A 19,643-nucleotide genomic window follows, 5' to 3' on the forward strand; every position below is an offset into this window, starting at 1 on the left:
GTAAGGCAATTTATTTGCTTAATTTGCCACAGAATTCAAACTTTATGTGTATAACAATACTTATCGGCAAAGTTTATAATACTTTCGATGCGGAAATAGTTATTTATGCAACTAGTTGCAAAATGATGATTTTTTAGCACGAGTTGTACATTTATCCAACGAGGCTCGCCGAGTTGGATAAATACAACGAATGCTGAAAAAATCGAGTTTTGCAACGAGTTGCATACAACATTTTTTGCTATTTCGAAAAATGCCGTTTCAGCTGGATGAACTCTAAAAGCACAAACAAATCTTTCAAGAGAACCCACGTGGGCATACATCCATGCGTAGTATCAATGCAGTATTTTTCAATCACGTAGGCTGTGAAACAGTACTACTCATGAATGTCAGAATTTTTCACGCTCCCATCGGTATTATGCAGATTTTTATTCGCTATTGGAGGAAAGAACAGGTAAGACAGCACTAGCAGCAACTGACTACAAATGCTACAACATCATCGTCTCTGGACGAATCGATTCCAGCTAGCCTGCGTCGGAACCAAATCTCACAACGGATAATGAATCAGATGCAATTGTGCTTTTTCTGCGCAGCGTGTGAGGCGAGCTGAGTCGAATGAGGTGACAATTGTCGACTCGCTCCCATTGGATAAACATTAGTTGCCTCACGTCACCCGAGGTGAAAACGACTCGCACACCGCGCAGAATAAACACAAATGGCATGAAGAGACTGGGTTGTTCGGTTGACGCCTACCAAATCAGTACTGAAAAGTGCTACTTTTCAGCACCGAAAAGAGTGCTGAAAAGTAGCACTTTTCAGCACTGTTTTTTTTGGTAGGAAAAGTAGGCCGTTATGTTGATCAACTTCTCCATGAAAAGTTGATTGATTTGCAACGGAATTGCAAAAAGTTATTTTTTGATGGTTTAAAAAAGTATTGTATTTTTCCATATAAGAGAAACGAAGAATTTTGTATGGAGACAGCAAACATGTCGAAAAAATCAGTTTAATCTAAATTTAATCGCGCAATTTGAACCAAATTTAATCCAAAATTAAAGTTCGAGTGCAAAATAGCATGATTAGTGGATTAAATTACACAAAAGTTTGATAAATTATACTTCAAATTTCATGTAAACATCAATAAAATAAGTGTTTTATACAACTTTGGCGACCTGTAGCTAGAAATTGTGACGTGCTGGAACACTTCTAAAAATGGCATCAGATTCAGCAACCCCAAATCTACTCGAGACACATAATTTGATCCTTGAGTCACGCAAGAATGTCATTTTTGTTACGCAGTGTAATCAACCAGATATTGATCTACAATAAAAAAAATTATAGTGATTTTGAATGATTTAGCTTATTTGCAACAAGTTTTGTCTAAGCACTTTTTTGAGGAACGACATTTTGACTGCTAAATTGTTGAACAAAGGGGACAATTTGTGGGAAAATAAGAATTACGCTTCTACCAAATAAGGTCAATATTTTGTGTAACTAGATCAAGATTACGGAACATGTAATATTTGGCCTTTAGTCAATATTTCAAATTAAAAATGACAGAAGATCGAATATAGTTGAAATAATGCTTAAAACTAATGTATCATAGACGCTTCCTTGGAACGCCGACTAATGAAATTGAAATTTTCCATCAGTAAGTTAAATGGAAGGTACGTTTGGCGTAATGGACATTTAGCATAAAGACGATAGGCTTAATAGGCTGTTAAGCACTAAGCTTCTAATATTTTAATCTAAATTTAATGGACACTCATGGTTCACTTGGGATTGGGGATTATAGTCGGTCGAATTGTCAAACTATGTAATAAAAAATACTTCAATACCGCGCATATTCTTGTCAAATATAAACGCAGTGGCTTTCAACACATCTCTTGCCGAAGTGAATCAAAAGTGCCAAGAGGAGGATCCGAGACCCTACATTTCTTTGAAGAGAGCATCATGCATGATGCCATGAGCTATTCAATGCTGCGATCGATAATCGATGTACTCTTCCCGCACCATCCCATAAGCCCATGGCCCCAAGCGCCGTATGCGGCAGATGAAGGAGAAGAAGTGGCGAGAGTGACGAACGAAGAGCTGGCAGAAGTCGTGAAATCATTCGCGTCAAACAAGGCACCGGGACCCGATGGTATCCCTAATGTTGCCTTAAAAGCGGCAGTGAACACGGATCCGGACATGTTCAGAACCACGATGCAACGCTGCATTGATCAAGGAATCTTCCCGGATGTATGGAAGCGACAGAAATTGGTGCTACTACCAAAGGCGGGGAAACCACCAGGTGACCCGTCGGCGTATAGACCTATCTGTCTACTAGATACGACGGGCAAGTTATTGGAGAGGTTGATTCTCAACAGACTAGTACCGTATACGGAGAGTGCGGACGGCCTGTCCAACAACCAGTTTGGATTCAGAAAAGGTAAATCTACTCTGGACGCCATCCAGTCGGTCGTTCAAACAGCTGAGGTGGCAATCGAGCATAAAAGGAGCGGCATCCGTTACTGCGCGGTTGTCACTCTGGATGTGAAGAATGCGTTCAACAGCGCAAGCTGGGAAGCAATAGCACACGCGCTTCACCGCCTCAAGGTACCGGTGCAGTTGTGTAAGCTTCTAGAAAGCTATTTTGATGGTAGGATTCTACTGTATGACACAGAGGAGGGGCAGAAAAGCGTTCGAATTACCGCGGGAGTACCTCAAGGTTCAATCCTGGGCCCGCTGTTATGGAATGCGATGTACGATGACGTACTGAGGCTGCCCCTTCCGACGGGTGTTAAGATTGTTGGCTTCGCCGACGATATCACCCTAGTGGTCTATGGTGAATCGATGGAGGAAGTAGAGTTGACAGCAGCGCACTCTATTTCCCTGGTTGAGGAATGGATGAAGTCTAGGAAACTAGGACTGGCCCGTCACAAGACTGAGGTGGTGGTGGTCAACAACCGCAAGTCCGAGCAACGGGCGCTTATCTCGGTAGGTGATTGCACCATAGAGTCCAAGCGATCCCTTAGGCATCTTGGGGTAATGATCGATGACAAGCTCAGCTTCGCTAGCCACGTTGAATATGCCTGTAAAAGGGCATCTACGGCTATAGCGGCGCTTTCGAGGATGATGTCTAACAGCTCTGCTGTAATTGCCAGCAAACGCAAGCTGCTGGCAAGCGTGGCGCTATCCATACTAAGGTATGGAGGACCAATCTGGTCAAAAGCGCTTAGAACGAACAGAAATCTAAAGCGGTTGGAAAGCACGTACAGGATAATGTGCTTAAGAGTAGCAAGTGCATACCGGACGGTATCTAAAGAGGCCGTGTGCATCATAGCCGGGATGACGCCCATCGGGCTCATCATCAAGGAAGATGTTCAATGCTTCAACCAAAGGGGTACCAGAGGAGTCCGCGACACGTGTAAAGAGGAAACGCTCAGAAGCTGGCAGCAGGAATGGGATAACTCCACTAAGGGTAGATGGACCCATCGACTAATACCAAATGTGTCAGATTGGCATGGTAGAAGCCATGGGGAAGTGAACTTCCACCTGACGCAGTTTCTGTCAGGACATGGTTGCTATAGACAGTACCTGCATAGGTTCGGGCACTCAGAATCTCCTGCGTGCCCCAATTGTGCTGGTGTAGAGGAAACAGCGGAGCATGTCGTGTTCGATTGCCCCCGTTTCATTGTTGTGAGAGGTCGCATGCTCACTACATGCGGAGGGGACACGTCCCCCGACAATATTATAGAGAGAATGTGTGCGGATGCCGAGTGCTGGAATGCAGTAAATACGGCTGTCACTCACATTATGTTAGAATTGCAGCGTCTATGGCGCGCCGACCAAGAGTTGGCTGCAGAGGATTAGCCCTGCCGAGGCTGGTCCCTTGTAACATTGTTTAAGTCGGCTAGGAGAAGCAGTTTGCCTAGGCTACTTCTGCTACACGTGTTGTGCTATATGCACTGGTCCCTTCCCGAAGAAATACCGTAAGGTGGTTCCGGGGAGATGAGGGTCTGAGTCCAAGGGTCATGTCGATGCACTGTTCACCACTTGAGCAATTCTAAATGAATTGCTCATGCACAGTGCATAGGCTGGTTTTAGCGGGTCGTCGTTGGTGCGTCATCCCCGCATTCCCTGAGTTATCTTCTCAGGGGATCTGTTTGCAGATTTCCCCCTTGTAAAAAACAAAAAAAAAAAAAATGAGCTATTCAATGAAAACGACGAATTCTTTGAAGCATTCTCAAAAAGTTTCGAAAAAGGTTCTTCCAAAGTTTATTCCTAACAACAATTGATAATATCCATTTCTAAATAGATACTTAAATACATGCATCAGAAAATAAGGAAGTACACTCTAGCCAAGATCTATCCGGCCATTTTTAAAGGTTTGGTTTGCAAATGAAGTTTGTCTTAAAAAGTATGATGAGTTTTTATTCTCAAATAGAACACTAAATACTAAACAATTATTCTTTGTTTGCGTTTTAGTGTGAAAAACCTAATATAGATTTTGGAAATGTTTAAAACGCTCATGTGCTCTATACTAGGCTGGTATGTGTAATAAAACGAATTTGGAAGACAAAGAAAATAAATAGGATGAATATTTTGAAACGTAGTATTCGAAAATAAACATCTAATTATCCACCACCAGATATACAAATTCCTATTACCTAAATGAGAATGTACGAGACATTCAAAAGAATACTAAACATTTACTGTTATGATAATACTATAACAAATTACGTGGAATTCTATGGAAGATTAACCTTTTTCACAAGAAAACCATGAATCAATATTTTGATACTGACAATGATGTTGTTTTTACTTAAAATTTAGCATTCATAATTTTATCTCGAAAATTCAGCTCAAAATAGTTGAAAAAAGTGACTTTTTGGCGAAAAAAGTGACTTTAGTTATAATGGCTTCAAAAAAGAGACTTTAAAGTGACTGGCTTCAAAAAAGTGACCAAGTCACTAAAAAGTGACTCGCTACCAGCCTTGCGACGGGGATGAGTTCGAATTTGTCTACCTCGGATCATTGATAACGTCGGATAACAACTGCAGCAGAGAAATTCGAAGACGTATCATTGCCGGAAGTCGTGCTTACTACGGACTCCACAAAACTTTGCGGTCTGGTAAACTTCACTTCCGTACTAAGTGTACCATAAACAAGACGCTGATAAGACCGGTAGTTCTCTACGGGCATGAGACGTGGACAGTGCTCGGAAAGGACCTGGAAGCGCTATATAGGAGTTTTTGAACGACGTGTGCTTAGGACGATCTTCGGCGGAGTATGGGAGAACGGCGTATGGAGGATAAGAATGAACCACGAGCTTGCGTAACTCTACGGTGAACCCAGTATCTAGAAAGCCATTAAAGCTGGAAGAACACTATGGGCAGGGTACGTTGTGAAATTACTGGACAGCAATCCCACAAAAATGGTGTTCACCTCGAATCCGGCCGGTACAAGACGAAAAGGGACGCAACGAGCTAGGTGGTTTAATCAAGTGGAGCAAGATCTTGGAAGTGTGGGGCGATAGAGAAACAGGAGGCAAGCAGCCATGAACAGAGTTCGTTGGTGTCACATTGTGGCGCAGGTCATGTCTTAAGGGACGTAGCGCCATCAGAAGTAAGTAAGACACTATTCCGTATTAAACAGGTATGGTAATCATTTGCTCTTGGTTTAAGGGGAAGTAGGCCGTCATTGAAATTTGTACTGAGTATCGATGATTGTGGCTATTTCGTCTCACCTTTGCGAATTAAAGAAAATCACTCGGTTTTGCACTGGCATAGCTGAAAAAGTATCAGCATACTTTCTGTAGGTAAGCGCAAGTAGTGATACTTTTCTGATACCAATATCTATTTAGGGCCGTACATTTTCATTTCATTGGAAGCATTGTCAGTCGCCTACTGACTGACTCAAGCTTGCCTTTCAATTGGAACTCCTCTACTGTTTCGTTTCAACCCGACAAATCTGTCCTTTCATCACAGCAAGCATAGTCTCTCATTTCTTTCGTGCTGCTTGTGCATCGCGCGTCATAAATCGGAGCCTCACTGAAGCGAGCTGGTCCGTCAATCGGTAGTCTCTAACTTTAGGAGCGTGAACGATGTGTTGGCCCGCATAGTTTCTCTATCTTAATTTATTTATTACATTACTATTGCAAAAAAAAACAGGCAAAATTCAATTTCAAACTCTTTAATTACACCTTTCTTGTTCGTTGCTTTCAATCAAGCAACAAAACGAATGAGTTTTTAACGAAGAACGATGCGACGCAGTTGTTCATCACCATTGACAGGACACAACCAAGTATTCGTGTTTCACAAAATGCTTTCGAAAATGCACAACCCTCCTATTTGATCTGGATTCTGGGACATATGAGTTTGCAATTTAAATGCCCAACTAAGCAAGCAATTTGTAGCATTTGAACAAATGAACAACTTTGTGAAACATACTAGTCTTCTAACATAACTCAACTCTGAGATACATACGTTCAAAACATATGATGCCCACCAGCCCTTCATAGTGGCAGTTTATTAAATTTAACAGACATGCTGCGTCCCAGATAGCCGTAGCGGTAATCCCACCGGTCGAGGAGGATCTTTTCGGGTTGGAAATTTTCTCGACTTCCCTGGGCATAGAGTATCTTCGTACCTGCCTCACGATATACACATGCAAAAATGATCATTGGCATAGTAAGCTCTCAGTTAATAACTGTGGAAGTGCTCATTAGAACACTAAGCTGAGAAGCAGGCTCTGTCCCAGTGGGGACGTAACGCCAGAAAGAAGAAGAAGACATGCTGCGTTATGCTCTTGATTCAATGAGCAACTTTGCCGAAGTAATCGTACATCCAAACCCGCAGTATCTTGAGGTATAGAATGTCATAACTAATGTATAGGTTCCATATAGTAACATTTTATGTGCTAGTGCCATCATGCGGTGAAATTCCCAACTAATCAATATGTACTATAGTGGCCTTTTCTTTGTTGCAAATTTTTATCAAGGGAAGTACGATTTTCTATATTATTGTTTCTGAGATATAAGCGTTCAAAGTTCAAAAAATAGTTGTTTTATTCACAATAACCCCTCCCCGGGATGAACCATCCCTCTTTTTGAATGTTGTTATATATTTTTAGTAAAACCGAATTGAATTTCTTTTCCAAAGCTGCTAAAAAATTGAAAATCCGTTTAAATTCCGCGAAGACACTGACAACATTTTATGAAAATTCTTGTTTCATGCTTAAACGCATGCAGTGATCCCGCTTGTTGATCTGGAGTCTATGTTCCAGAGTACTCTGAAGTTGTGGCAGGTATGACCAATCATATGTTATAATATATCATACGTTGAACACGTCTGAACTAAACGACAAAGCAAATCAGTTGAAAACAAATCACATTATTTCCGCGAAACTTATCATTTCAATACATAATTTCCCATTCAATCGTTTCAATTCATTTCAAGAACTTCGTAAAACAAGTTACGTAAGTTTAATTTACATTAAAAGACTTCGTAATACGAGGTATCAGTGTACTCACTCTTTCCATAGCCAATCTGCGGCAGTAGGTCAGTCCGGGGCGTGGTACAGTTGACGCCGTTCCGCTTCTTCGTTGCATTGGTAATGATGGGCTTTTCCATGTTGGCAAAGGTGAACGCACACACCAGTGGTTCCTTCAGATTCGGCAGATTTTCGATCATCAACTCCAGGGTCCGGGCCGTCGTCCGCTGCAGCTGACTCGGACTAACGCTGGTGATCGTGGTACACTTGCCGGACTTGTAACTCAGCCACGACAGGGGATCCTTAAAATTATCTTGACACTCACTTTTCGGACTACACTTATTCTCTAGGGAACACCACCCGCAGAAGGGATCTTTCGCTGATAGACACGCAACACACGTTGTATACACCGAACAATCATAGACCTTAATCTTAAACAGCTTATGCGTTGACATCAAGTACAGATCATATTTTACAGTGTCCAGATACATATCCGGTTGGATTTTGGAGCCGACGTCCACATTCATCAGGGCGTACTGTTGGGCCGAACCGGACGATTCGACGACGACCTTCTTGAGCTGACCGGTCAGCGTCCCGATGAAGACGACGGTGAAATTGGAGGTCGTTGTCACGGCTATCGAGGTCATCTTCAGCTCGGACAACAGGACCGGAATGGAGGCGATCGCTTGTTCACCCCCGAGAGGAGAGTTCACGTCGAGACCGCAGAAATCTTCACTAATGGTTTGCAGCTTGGTCGGAACACAAGGCATGTTGACCGAAATGTAGTCGAGCCCTCGTTGACCGATTCCGTTGAAGCAGGACTTGATGTTCTGCATGAACTTCCGACGGATGGCCTTCAACGAGTAGATGCACAGGGCGGACTTGTTGGCATTTTTCGAGTCATTGCTGTCCGAGAACACCGCGAACAGAACATCGTCCTCGGTGGTGATTCCGAGATTCTCCGCCAGATCTGGACCAGGCTTCCCCACGTGTGCAGCGTTCACGACGTTGAACTTGGTACTCTCACTGATACAGTCCACGGGGATCTCCGTGTAGGAGTAGTAGTTCGAGTCGTCCTGACATATCCTCACCAATTTGGTGATGAGTTCTTTGGGAGTGTTGTGGGCACTGCTCTTGTGCTGCGTGGTCAGGAAGTACGAGAACCGTTCCGAGCTGAACCCGTACACGTAGTTGATCAGGAACGACTCCCTGGCGTATGAATTGACGAATATCCGCGTACCGGTTGTCACGGCGGACGATGCTATCTGGAAAAGCTTATCCCGTGCCAGACTCCGGGAGGCCACCGCTGGGATTTCGCTCCGGTACGGAGAGTTCCCCGTGAAGGTCACTCCCACGTAGAAGACGTTGTTCTCCGACGGGACCGGTGGCCCCGGAGCGATGAACGCCACCGTACTGGCATTGGGCACGTTGGCCACGACCGCTTCCTGCATCTCGTGCTCGATGATGCTCACGTTCTGCAGCGACCGGATGTGGCAGATGCCCTGGAAGAGCGACCCGCACACGATCAGGTTCCCCGCCGAGTGGTCGATCAGGAGCACCTTGTTCCAGTTGTCCGTCGGCCGGCGGACAATGTCGATGGGACACTCGAGGATCGAGCACTCATTGGAGTCGTTGTGCGGACCGGTCGTGACGGCCGCGATGATGTTCAGATCGCTGGAGATCTGGTACAGTTTGTTGACGGCGCCGACATAGACCTGCGGGGATGGAGGAGAGAAGGTGGAATACGTTAATGAGTTATTTTTGTAAATTGTTAGAAGTATAATGTAGATAAAATGTATGTAGCTTATGATTCCTAACGACAATGATTAATTTCCAAAACTGATACTCTTATGGACACACCGAGGAGTGAAATTGTTTGTTTGCAGGTGCCTTGAAAGGGCAGAATTTTAGCAATTTTAGTACCAGAACGAAATCCCCCAGAAGACATAAGACATCTCCAATTAAGCATTTTCCCCAATGAATTTAGCATTTAGCATGAATCTCGAAGCTCCCTTGTGACGATAAACGGCACATAGTTCTCACGAAAAGTCAACCGTAATGACTTCACTTCCCAAAGTCCAAAAGCAACATATTTGCCGACTACTCGAAAATAGTTTCCCCATATTGCGTTCGAACCTAATGATTGAACTTCTCTGCCGTCGTCAAAATCGACAACAACCGCTTTTGATTGCTCAACAAGTTCGTTATGTGCTTTCCATCATTCCACCCACTTCCTCCCAATACTGACGATGATGACGATGATGATGAGGATGCGAGATGTGACGGCGAAAACAGCATCCGAATCGTATTTGATTAACTGCCGGGCTGGCTGGCTTCGAATTTTGCAACAATTTCAATCAAAAATATTTTGACGTCCGCACATTCCACCCCAAATTACGGGCCCCGTTCCACAAACGCTCGCAGTACATCATCACCATCATCTTCTTTCAGTTGGGTGGTCGGTCGTCGAGGGGGTTGCCTGTGTGTAACATTACTCCCCACATGGGAAAGCCCCAAAAACCTGCGAAATGAGAGCCACCGCCATGAGAGAGAGAGAGAGAGCAAGGGTGCTTCATTACTTTGTGTTACATTGTCGTTTGACAACTGGGATGAGAGAAAGAGAGCGATCGGAATCTCACTATCGGGAGCGACGTTATCGTCTGTGCACGGTTGAAATATTTCAAACAAAATTGTGTTTGATGCACAAACATTAGAGAACCAAAGTTGAAGAAACGTTTTGTTTTCCATTTAGAGAAATCATTCTAAGAGTAATCAAAGATGCAAGATAAATATTCAAAATGAAGGAACGTTTGATAAATTATAAAGAAATTGAATTGTATCATGACATTTGTAGGACTTAGAAAAACGGGGAGAACATTATGAATGTTTTCGAAAATTGTAAACAAGCGGATTCCCTATTGGACAATCTCGAACATTTGACTTCGATAGAACCACTGAAAACCGCATAAGTCATTGAATGGTTCTTTTTTTCTACCTATTGATCCCCTTCGATCCCTGTCTGGTCCCGTGTCTTTGATTTTTCGATGGACCCGCCGTTAGCGAAAGCTAGGCAAACGGGTCCATGGGAAAAAATCTCTTAGAAGGTTACTTCTTCTTTCATTTTTTTGAATATGTTTGCAATTACGATCAGAAGAAAGGGCGTTTCTCTGAATTCACAACTTCCTTCTAAAAAAAAATGGGATTTTCAACTGTCACTATATGTGGCAAAAATGGAAGAAAGGATGTTTCTCCGGAATGCGACCTTTCTTCCAAGTGTGAAATGGTTAATGGTGATAATTGCATCGAAATTAGCAATCAGTTCGATGCTCTACACTAATTTTCCGAACACCAAATCGAAGCAGTCTCTAGCCCAGGCTCTTTGATTCAAGTGAGGAAGCGGCCGCCAATCGTGGTCAGTTATTCCGAGTTTGGGGGATTTAGGCTGGAGATCTTGAACTCTATTAGGGGAATCAAGGTTTCCTACCAAATCGCAAAGAAAGGAGACTGTCGCGTATTGTCGGAAGATCGCGAACTTCTTCTCAAACATCTTGAAGAGAAGAAGCACCATTTATTTACATATGACGACAAAACTGAACGTTTGTTCAAAGTCGTCTTGGAAGGTCTCCTGAAGTCACCTGAAGGGATCAAAAATGAAAAAAAAAAGATTTACTTGGATTTTCTTCGGTCCAATCAATCATTATGAAAAAGAGAACCCAATCTGGCATTCATCGGAAAGAGCCTTCTCAAGAATAAGTTCACTTTAACAAAAGTTATCTAAATAATATTGAAGTTTTATAAAAAGCAAGACTTATGTTCGATGTACGTGTGACATGGGAATATTTACAGAAACCTAAAATAATTTTTCAGAATCCCACTCAGTGTCGTCGGTGCCAATATTGGAGTCATGGTACCAAACATTGCCGTACGGATGCTGATTCGAGGTGTCTACTACCTGGACAAAACCTGGAATTCTCAGTGAATTTTGATAACAATCAGGGAAATTTCGTTGACGCAGTAATTCATGCTATAATATGTTCATGACAAAGGATTTTGACGTCGAAACTCCCCAAAAAGTTTTGGCTGCGCCAGTTTCAAAACGCTTCTTGAGCTGTTCAGCGAGGATCTTTTCGGGTATGATATTTTATCGACTTCCCACGATAAGATTTATTTTAGGGAAAAATATATCATCAGTAATTAATTTACATACCTTCATGCAACTAGAAGGCAGGTAGCGGATCTTTTTTTAGAGACTTGGTCTCTATTTTTGATGAAAGGTCTCTGAAGTCTTTATTTTTTTTTTAAACTAAAATTGTCTCTTTTTCCAAATCTTGCTTGCAGTGAATTCTAATAAAAAATTATGAAGGTTCCAGAGAAACGTTCAGAGACTGTTACGAGACTTTGCAATTGATTATTTAAAAATTTCATCTCAGATTTCTCGAGGAAAAGCTTCAGAAATTATCCTAGTGGTTTCTCCAGAATTTTCATCTAGAATACTTCCCGGAATTCCAGGATCTCTCCAGAAATTCTTCAAGAGTTTCCTCTACCAATTCCCTTAGATATTCTTCCAGCGATTTTTTAAAGAATATCTTGAGAAATTTCTCCAGAACTTAATTCAATAAAATTTAGACGATTTCCATCCAGAATTAGTAGAAAAAATAAAATCGTGCTTGATAGCCTTTAATAACTCAAAAGTATAACTGTTGAGAGTGGCCTATAAATGTTTGCATGCAGCTTATTTGAAAACATTTACTCCGAAACTGTAGATTTTAGAGAAGAATGTTCTATGAAGAAGTTGTAGTGAACCGTATGAACTATAAGAAAAAAATATACACTGAAAAAATATTATATTTATTTTCATAAAAAAATCAAAAATAAAACTTAAATTTTTAATTACACAAAAACTCCATTTTTATTTTTTTTATTTTCACCATAGAATCTTGATAGTAAACAGATGTTTGAGACAAAGTTTCATGATGGAGAAGTTTTGATTAAATAAGTTTTTCTAAGAACCGGCCGTGTTTTCGCGGATACGATCCGGTAGGGAATAATTACACGAAGGAGATGTGTGTTCACGTTTATTTCAGACTGATTTGGTATATCACATGGTGTTGTATTTATAGTCCTCTACCCTATTGTACTTGCATAGAATATTCTCGATGTGCATTGCTGTATACAATAATGTGTTGTGTCTAAACTGTTATACAATTGACGGACTAAATATTCTGGAACTGTCAGACAATAGAGAGAATGAAAATGTAAATGAACAATCGTTGGATTGTGTTCGGTCTGGAAAGATCGAAAGGTAAGTTGATTGCTTATGATGAAATTATAATGCTTTACTGATGTTTTCTGTTTTGTTTCAGGTATGCTCGATTGTTATGGTATGCTCTACAGGTAAGTAGTTTCAGTGTTGCCAGAATGGCAGAATTTATGGAGTGTTTGTGGCCTCAACATGGGGCATGTTCGTCCAACGGTGTGGTGCGGCATGATGCACCCCGGTGGCTTGTTGTTGGCCACAACAGGCCGATTGGCCGATTTTCAACTTTTTGATATTTTGTCAATGGATTATTTTCTCTAGAAGTAGCCATTCTCGAATATTATCGAGTTCAAAGCAAAAAATATTATTTAATTATTAAAATAGGCCATTTTTATTATTTATTCGCGATTCTCCATCAATGAAAATAAGCAAGTGGAAAAAATATGGTCTTTACTTTTGAAAAAAGTATTTTTATTGATGGAAAAACGTGAATAACTAATAAAAATGGCCTATTTCAATATTTAAATAATAATTTTTGCATTAAACTCGATATAATTCGAAAATGGCTACTTCTAGAGAAATTATTTGTGTAATCATTATGGCTCAGAATCATTTCAAGATTTTTAATGTATCATCAGAACGTATTTTGGCAACCCTGCTGAGCTCTGCTAGAATCTTAAACCGCCCCCGTATTTACTGACTGTTTTCTAAGTGTAAACCGCCTTATAAATCGCGAGTGACCTTTTAACAGTTTGTTTAATCGGTGAAGTGAGAAGATTGATTGCGGAAAGGTAAGGGAATGCATCTTTTAGCGTTTAATTAAGAGATCATTAGTGCTGGAAAAAGTACCCCGTTATATTTCTATACACTGAGAACAGCGTTGCGGTTGAAAATACTATATCAGAGGGTGAAATTAAATACACAACGCCACTTGATTTGTGCAGACTAAATTCGCATTTATTTAGAATATTTTGTGCATTGAATTTTACCATGGCACCATTTGTATAGTAAAAATTACTATATCATGGTTAAAAACTTGCAGCAGACCAGAATCGAACCGAGGATCTGGCGATTGCCAAGCGCGAACGCTAGCCGCTCGGCTATCGACGCGGTTGGATTGAGAAGGAACAAAATGCAAATAAAAAGCGTTCATGATAGCTCAATCGTGGTTGGAATAGTAAATTTAAAAACACGTTCATGGTTCTCATTACTGCAACGCTTGTTTCAGTGTAGTGGCACAAACAAAAGCCACAAAACGAGCGAGAGACGCTGAAATTGAATCAGGCCTTGCATGCAAGTTTCCACTGTTACCAATGGTGTGTGTGTTTTCAACATATTGATTTGTATGGCATAAATAGGTGAGGTGATGCTGCTAATGTGTGCCTCTTAATACTTTTAATAGTGAATGAAGAGCTTTCTGTGCTCACAAACTGCTATTTAAAAAACAAAAATAATTAGAAGTAGTGTAGTGTAATAGTAAATATTACCGTAATTTCTCTTTGAACACATTACCGGACAATCCATAATATTCAAGTGCTACGGAATACAAAATGCCTAATACCAATGCCTGTTTTTGCATAGTAAGGGTAACTGGTATGCAGTTTTGATTTTTTTTTCTCTCTTTTTTTTTCAAGTTATTCCAATCCTTTTTTTTTTCTCTTTGCATAAAAGCTGTTTATCTACCTGCCTAATTTAAATTAAATGTTTTTGCTACTTCCTTTTATATCAATTTCTAACAAACTGATATTTTCATGTTTTTTTGTCTCTTATCTCCATTATAAAACTAAGCTGGCATAATAAATTACCCAAAATTACGTACTTTTTTCGTCTCTGCTGATTTTCTCCGATTTCTCTTTTTTTTTTTTCGCTCACCTTCCCCATATTTTATGTATACCTAATGCAGCAATCATGTGCGATCTGTTCGAATTTCACAGCAACTGAAAGTAGATTCCCCTCATTGTTACAGAATCCAACTACGTATTAAAATGGAGATTGATAAAGAAAGCGATATCGTCGAAAGCAACTCTTTAGAGGAAATAGAATCGTGTTCCTCATCTATTCTCGATACCCCAAATCGGGAAGATATGTATGTCGATGATGATGACTATGATGACGGTATAAATGTCACTATTTTATCGTCGTCTGCAACTCTCGAATTCAACAAGAAAGCTGTTGAGAATAGCATGGTGGAGAAGAAGCTAAATGCTTCTGCCACATCTAACTCAAACGGCATTACAGAAAATAATAGTGGCAATAAAACGCCATTTACTGGTGCAAACCCCAAAGATAAGAAGCATAAGCGTCTTAACGGAGCTGCTAAGAAGAGGTTTAAGTACCTTGTTGACCATGGGCACAGTCGAGACGAAGCACGTCTTTTGGCGGAAAAACCTTTCCGAGTTCTGGAATCTGATCCACATAAGCGTCGCAGAAATGCCGACCTAAGCGAATCTAATTCTAGCGAAACCAATCCACCTAAAAGGCTTGCCCGTCAGCTTGATAGAGGACAATCTTTACAAGTTAGGTCCTCAGTTCAAAACAGACTGGAACAAGCTAGGAAGGGGGAAGGGTCGTCTGTACGCAAAGAGGCTGCTGGAAACAGTGGGCCTCATAAACCATTATACTCGGAAGTAGCGAACTATATAAGGATTGGCATTCTTCCCGAAGGCTTCCCTAATATAGAACTTTCTACCCAACAACTTACTGCGACGCAAAATGAAATTCTTAAAAAAGTTGCTGAACAAAGAAAGGAACCAATCAAGCCTAAGTTCGGCAGCCGCGTGTTTAGGCCAGGGCATATGATTGTCACCTGCAAAAACCAAGATACTGCTAACTGGTTAAAGGAAACAATTTCCCAAATTCAACCTTGGGAGAACGCATGCCTAATTGCAGTGGATGAAAAGGACATACCCAGGCCTGAAATTTTGGTGGGATTTTTTCCACTAAGTGAACAAGACTCAAATGAAGAAATCTTTGCTCTAGTGGAAAGTCAGAATGAAGGCTTGCTAGTTGATTCTTGGAGGGTCCTCAAGAGATACACGGTAAAGCAACATCACGTGGAACTTATGTTCACCGTTGATAACGTTTCCATGAAGTCTCTAGAATCCAACAAGTTCATAATCGACTACAAATTTGGAGTAGCCTATATAAGGCACCGAAACACTAATACGGAGAGTACTGAAGGTAGTCATAACGAAATAACGAGAGGTGAAAAAACGGCTTCAGACAGTGTAGGATATACCAGAGAAGATCCTCAATTCAGCGGAGCTGTAGAGGATGCACAAATGGCCGATCCTACTCAAAAAGATGAAGCTGATGGACTTGAACTCGAAAAAACAATTATCATGGAAAATGGTTGTGAAGGCTCTTCAAAAACCCATAAAGATAAGAGCGACAAAAACCTAAACAGATCCATTAATCCTCTACCGGGTTCCAGCAAGGGTGGAAACAACTCTCTGCCATACCGGCAAATACGAGGGCAAATACTACCCGACAGACCAAAACAGTCAACAAAGGCTGAACAATCTGCCTGCAAAACATTAGAAACAAATAAACACGAATAAAATGACGCAGAGAAGCATAAAATTCATTCAAGAGAACCTTCACCATGCAAAGGCAGCTTCAGCAATCTTATCTAGAACTTTTACAAAGGACAAAATAGACGTGGCGCTTTTACAAGAGCCATGGACGAAAAACCACAAAATTTTAGGAATCAATATATTAGGATGTAAGTTAATCTATGATAATACTCAGCTCGTCCCGAGAGCTGCAATTCTAGTTAACTGCAATGCTAAATTTACACCAATTACAGAATTTATCGGAAAGGACATTGCTGCAATTTCTTTAGAGGTGCCAACCGCGAAAGGAAATACGCTAATATACGTTGCGTCCGCCTATTTTCCTGGCGATGTTGAAGAAGTACCTCCTCCAGAAGTTGCAGCTTTCGTGTCCCACTGCAGGAGACAAAACAAAGGGTTCATCATCGGATGTGACGCTAACGCCCACCACACTATCTGGAGCAGCACCGATATCAACAGTAGAGGTGAGTCTCTTTTCAGTTTTATATCTCAAAATGATATTGACATTTGTAATAGGGGTAACGCCCCTACTTTTATTAATGCTGTGAGGGAAGAAGTGTTAGACTTAACTCTCTGCAATTCAACAATATCGGGTAGCATTGAAAAATGGCGGGTATCTGATGAAATATCGCTATCAGATCATAGGCAAATTTTATTCGAATTTGCTACCAAAGATATAGTAAGGGAAACGTTTAGAAATCCCCGAAAAACCAATTGGGAACTTTATGATTCTCGGTTACGATTACAAAATGAGTCAACTTCTAACATCATTAATACATCCGTTGAACTTGAAAAGGCAGCTGACTGCCTTACTACTTCTATTATGGTGGCTTATAATGAAAGCTGTCCAATAAAGGTACGCTCTACTAGTAGAGATGTTCCTTGGTGGAATGATAGATTAGATAAACTAAGAAGAAATGCTCGTAAACTATTCAATCGGGCAAAACGTACATCGAACTGGTCTCAGTATAGAGAGGCCTTAACCAATTACAACATAGAGATAAGAAGATCAAAGCGGAAAAATTGGAGACACATGTGTGAAAGCATAGATAGTACTCCTGAGACTGCAAGACTTCAAAAGGTTCTTTCTAAAGACCATACCAACGGTCTCGGAACACTTAAAAAGAACGACGGGTCTTTTACTGAAAATACACAAGAAACTCTAGAATTAATGATGGAAACTCATTTTCCAGGGTCACTACCATGTTCATCTGATCAAACTAGCACATTTAGCTTATCAAATGGATCGGATATGTCCAATGAAGAAGCTTCAGATCTAGCGGATCATATATTTACATATTCTAAGATAGAATGGGCATTGGACACTTTTGATCCATTTAAAACCCCAGGATTAGATGGAATTTTTCCAATACACTTGCAGAAGTGCAAGGAAAAAATTATTCCTACCCTGCTGACCCTATTCAAGTGCAGCTTTCTATTAAGTAAATAAAAAGGATAAAACATTGCCGAAATCATTTAGGCCAATAAGTCTTACGTCCACATTTTTAAAATTAATGGAGAAATTAATTGATGAGTATATTAAATCAGATATAATTAAGCATAAACCGTTAAATAGAGCTCAATTTGCCTATCAGACTGGCAAATCCACGACAACGGCTCTCCATTCCTTAGTTACAAAAATAGAGAAAACTTTTGATTACAAAGAACTACTTTTGGCAGCTTTCCTTGATGTTGAAGGTGCGTTTGACAACGCTAGCTTCACATCGATGAGAAGAGCCATGAGAAGTCGGGGTTTTTCAAAAAGTATTATTGATTGGATAGAAGAGATGCTGTCAAAAAGAGAGATATCAGCATATCTTGGTGATTCAGTTGTAAGGGTAAGAGCTGTTCAAGGCTGTCCCCAAGGCGGAGTTATCTCTCCCCTCCTCTGGTCCCTAGTTGTTGATGATCTTCTTATAAAACTGCAGCATCAAGGGTTTGAAGTAATTGGATTCGCGGATGATATCATCATTATTGTTCGTGGAAAATATGATGCAATCGTTTCTGATCGAATGCAATCTGCGTTGAGCTACACTTTAAGGTGGTGCCAAAATGAAGGGTTAAACGTTAACCCTAACAAAACCACAATTGTACCGTTTACTAAAAGACGCAAAATCTCCATATCGAGTCTAAAACTAGGAGATGTTAGACTGTCTCTGTCTTCAGAAGTAAAATTTCTTGGAGTTATCTTAGATAGTAAGCTCAGTTTTAACAGACATGTTGAACAACAGATAGAAAAAGCAAGAAATGCTTTCTGGGGCTGCAAAAGAACTTTTGGTAGAAAATGGGGACTAAAACCAAGGATGATACTTTGGATTTATACAGCCATTGTGAGACCGACTATTACATATGCATCTGTTATTTGGTGGGAAAAAACCAAACAAATCTCAACTCAATCCAAATTGAACAAGCTGCAAAGATTGGCTACAGCTGCATTAACTGGGGCGATGCGTAGCACTCCTTCTAAAGCTTTGGACGCAATGTTGAATCTACCTCCTTTGCAAGATTTTATACAAATGGATGCTGTTAAAAATGCTTCACGACTCAGAAGGTCCTCTACTATTAATGATAGCGATCTCAAAGGACATATGAGCATCGTAAAAACATTAAATATAAATCCAATATTTTCAATAAGCGAAGATTGCATGATGAAGCGAAACTTTTTCGATCATCTCTTTTGTGTTCCTGATATAACTCGTCAGGACTGGGAAGTGGGACAACCGAACTTCCGTTCTGGCTCAACAATCTTTTTTACAGATGGCTCGAAGCAAGATAACCTTGTTGGTGCGGGAATATCTGGCCCGGGAGTAAACGTTTCACTACCACTAGGTTGTTGGCCAACAGTTTTTCAGGCGGAAATTTTTGCCATCTTAGAATGTGCCGACATCTGTCTAAAAAGGCGCTATAAAAATGCTAATATCTGTATTTGTTCGGACAGTAAGGCAGCTCTCAATGCTTTAAAGTCGAACGTTTATACATCTAAACTGGTCTGGGAATGCACCATGCTACTGCAGCAGTTGTCCTGTCGCAATAAGGTCAATCTTTATTGGGTTCCTGGTCATTGCGGAATAGAAGGGAACGAGAAAGCTGATCAGCTAGCTAAAATAGGGTCATCCACTCAATTTATTGGACCTGAGCCTTATTTTGGAATAGCTCCATGTGGTTTTAAACTAGAATTAAAGAATTTAGAAAGGACAAAGATAAAACTTACCTGGACCAATACATCCGATTCCCGTCAGGCGAAACGATTCATAGAACCGGACGCCAGAAAAACACTAAGGTTAATAAACTTGAATAAACATGAGTTAAGTACTTATACTGGACTAATCACAGGTCACTGT

At 40.7% G+C, this 19,643-nt stretch overlaps 1 protein-coding gene across 3 annotated transcripts in view; it reads right to left on the reverse strand.

Moving 5' to 3' along the window:
- LOC5574317 (plexin-A2) overlaps positions 1-19,643 on the reverse strand; it is a 247,689-nt gene that overhangs the window by 34,355 nt on the left and 193,691 nt on the right. For all 3 annotated transcript variants that reach the window (XM_021838880.1, XM_021838879.1, XM_021838881.1), the window contains one exon: positions 7,511-9,185. In XM_021838880.1, the coding sequence (XP_021694572.1) occupies positions 7,511-9,185 (1,675 nt within the window). The remainder of the gene's footprint in view (positions 1-7,510; positions 9,186-19,643) is intronic.

This window comes from Aedes aegypti, chromosome 1 (assembly GCF_002204515.2).
Source record: "Aedes aegypti strain LVP_AGWG chromosome 1, AaegL5.0 Primary Assembly, whole genome shotgun sequence".
Taxonomy (NCBI): domain Eukaryota; kingdom Metazoa; phylum Arthropoda; class Insecta; order Diptera; family Culicidae; genus Aedes; species Aedes aegypti.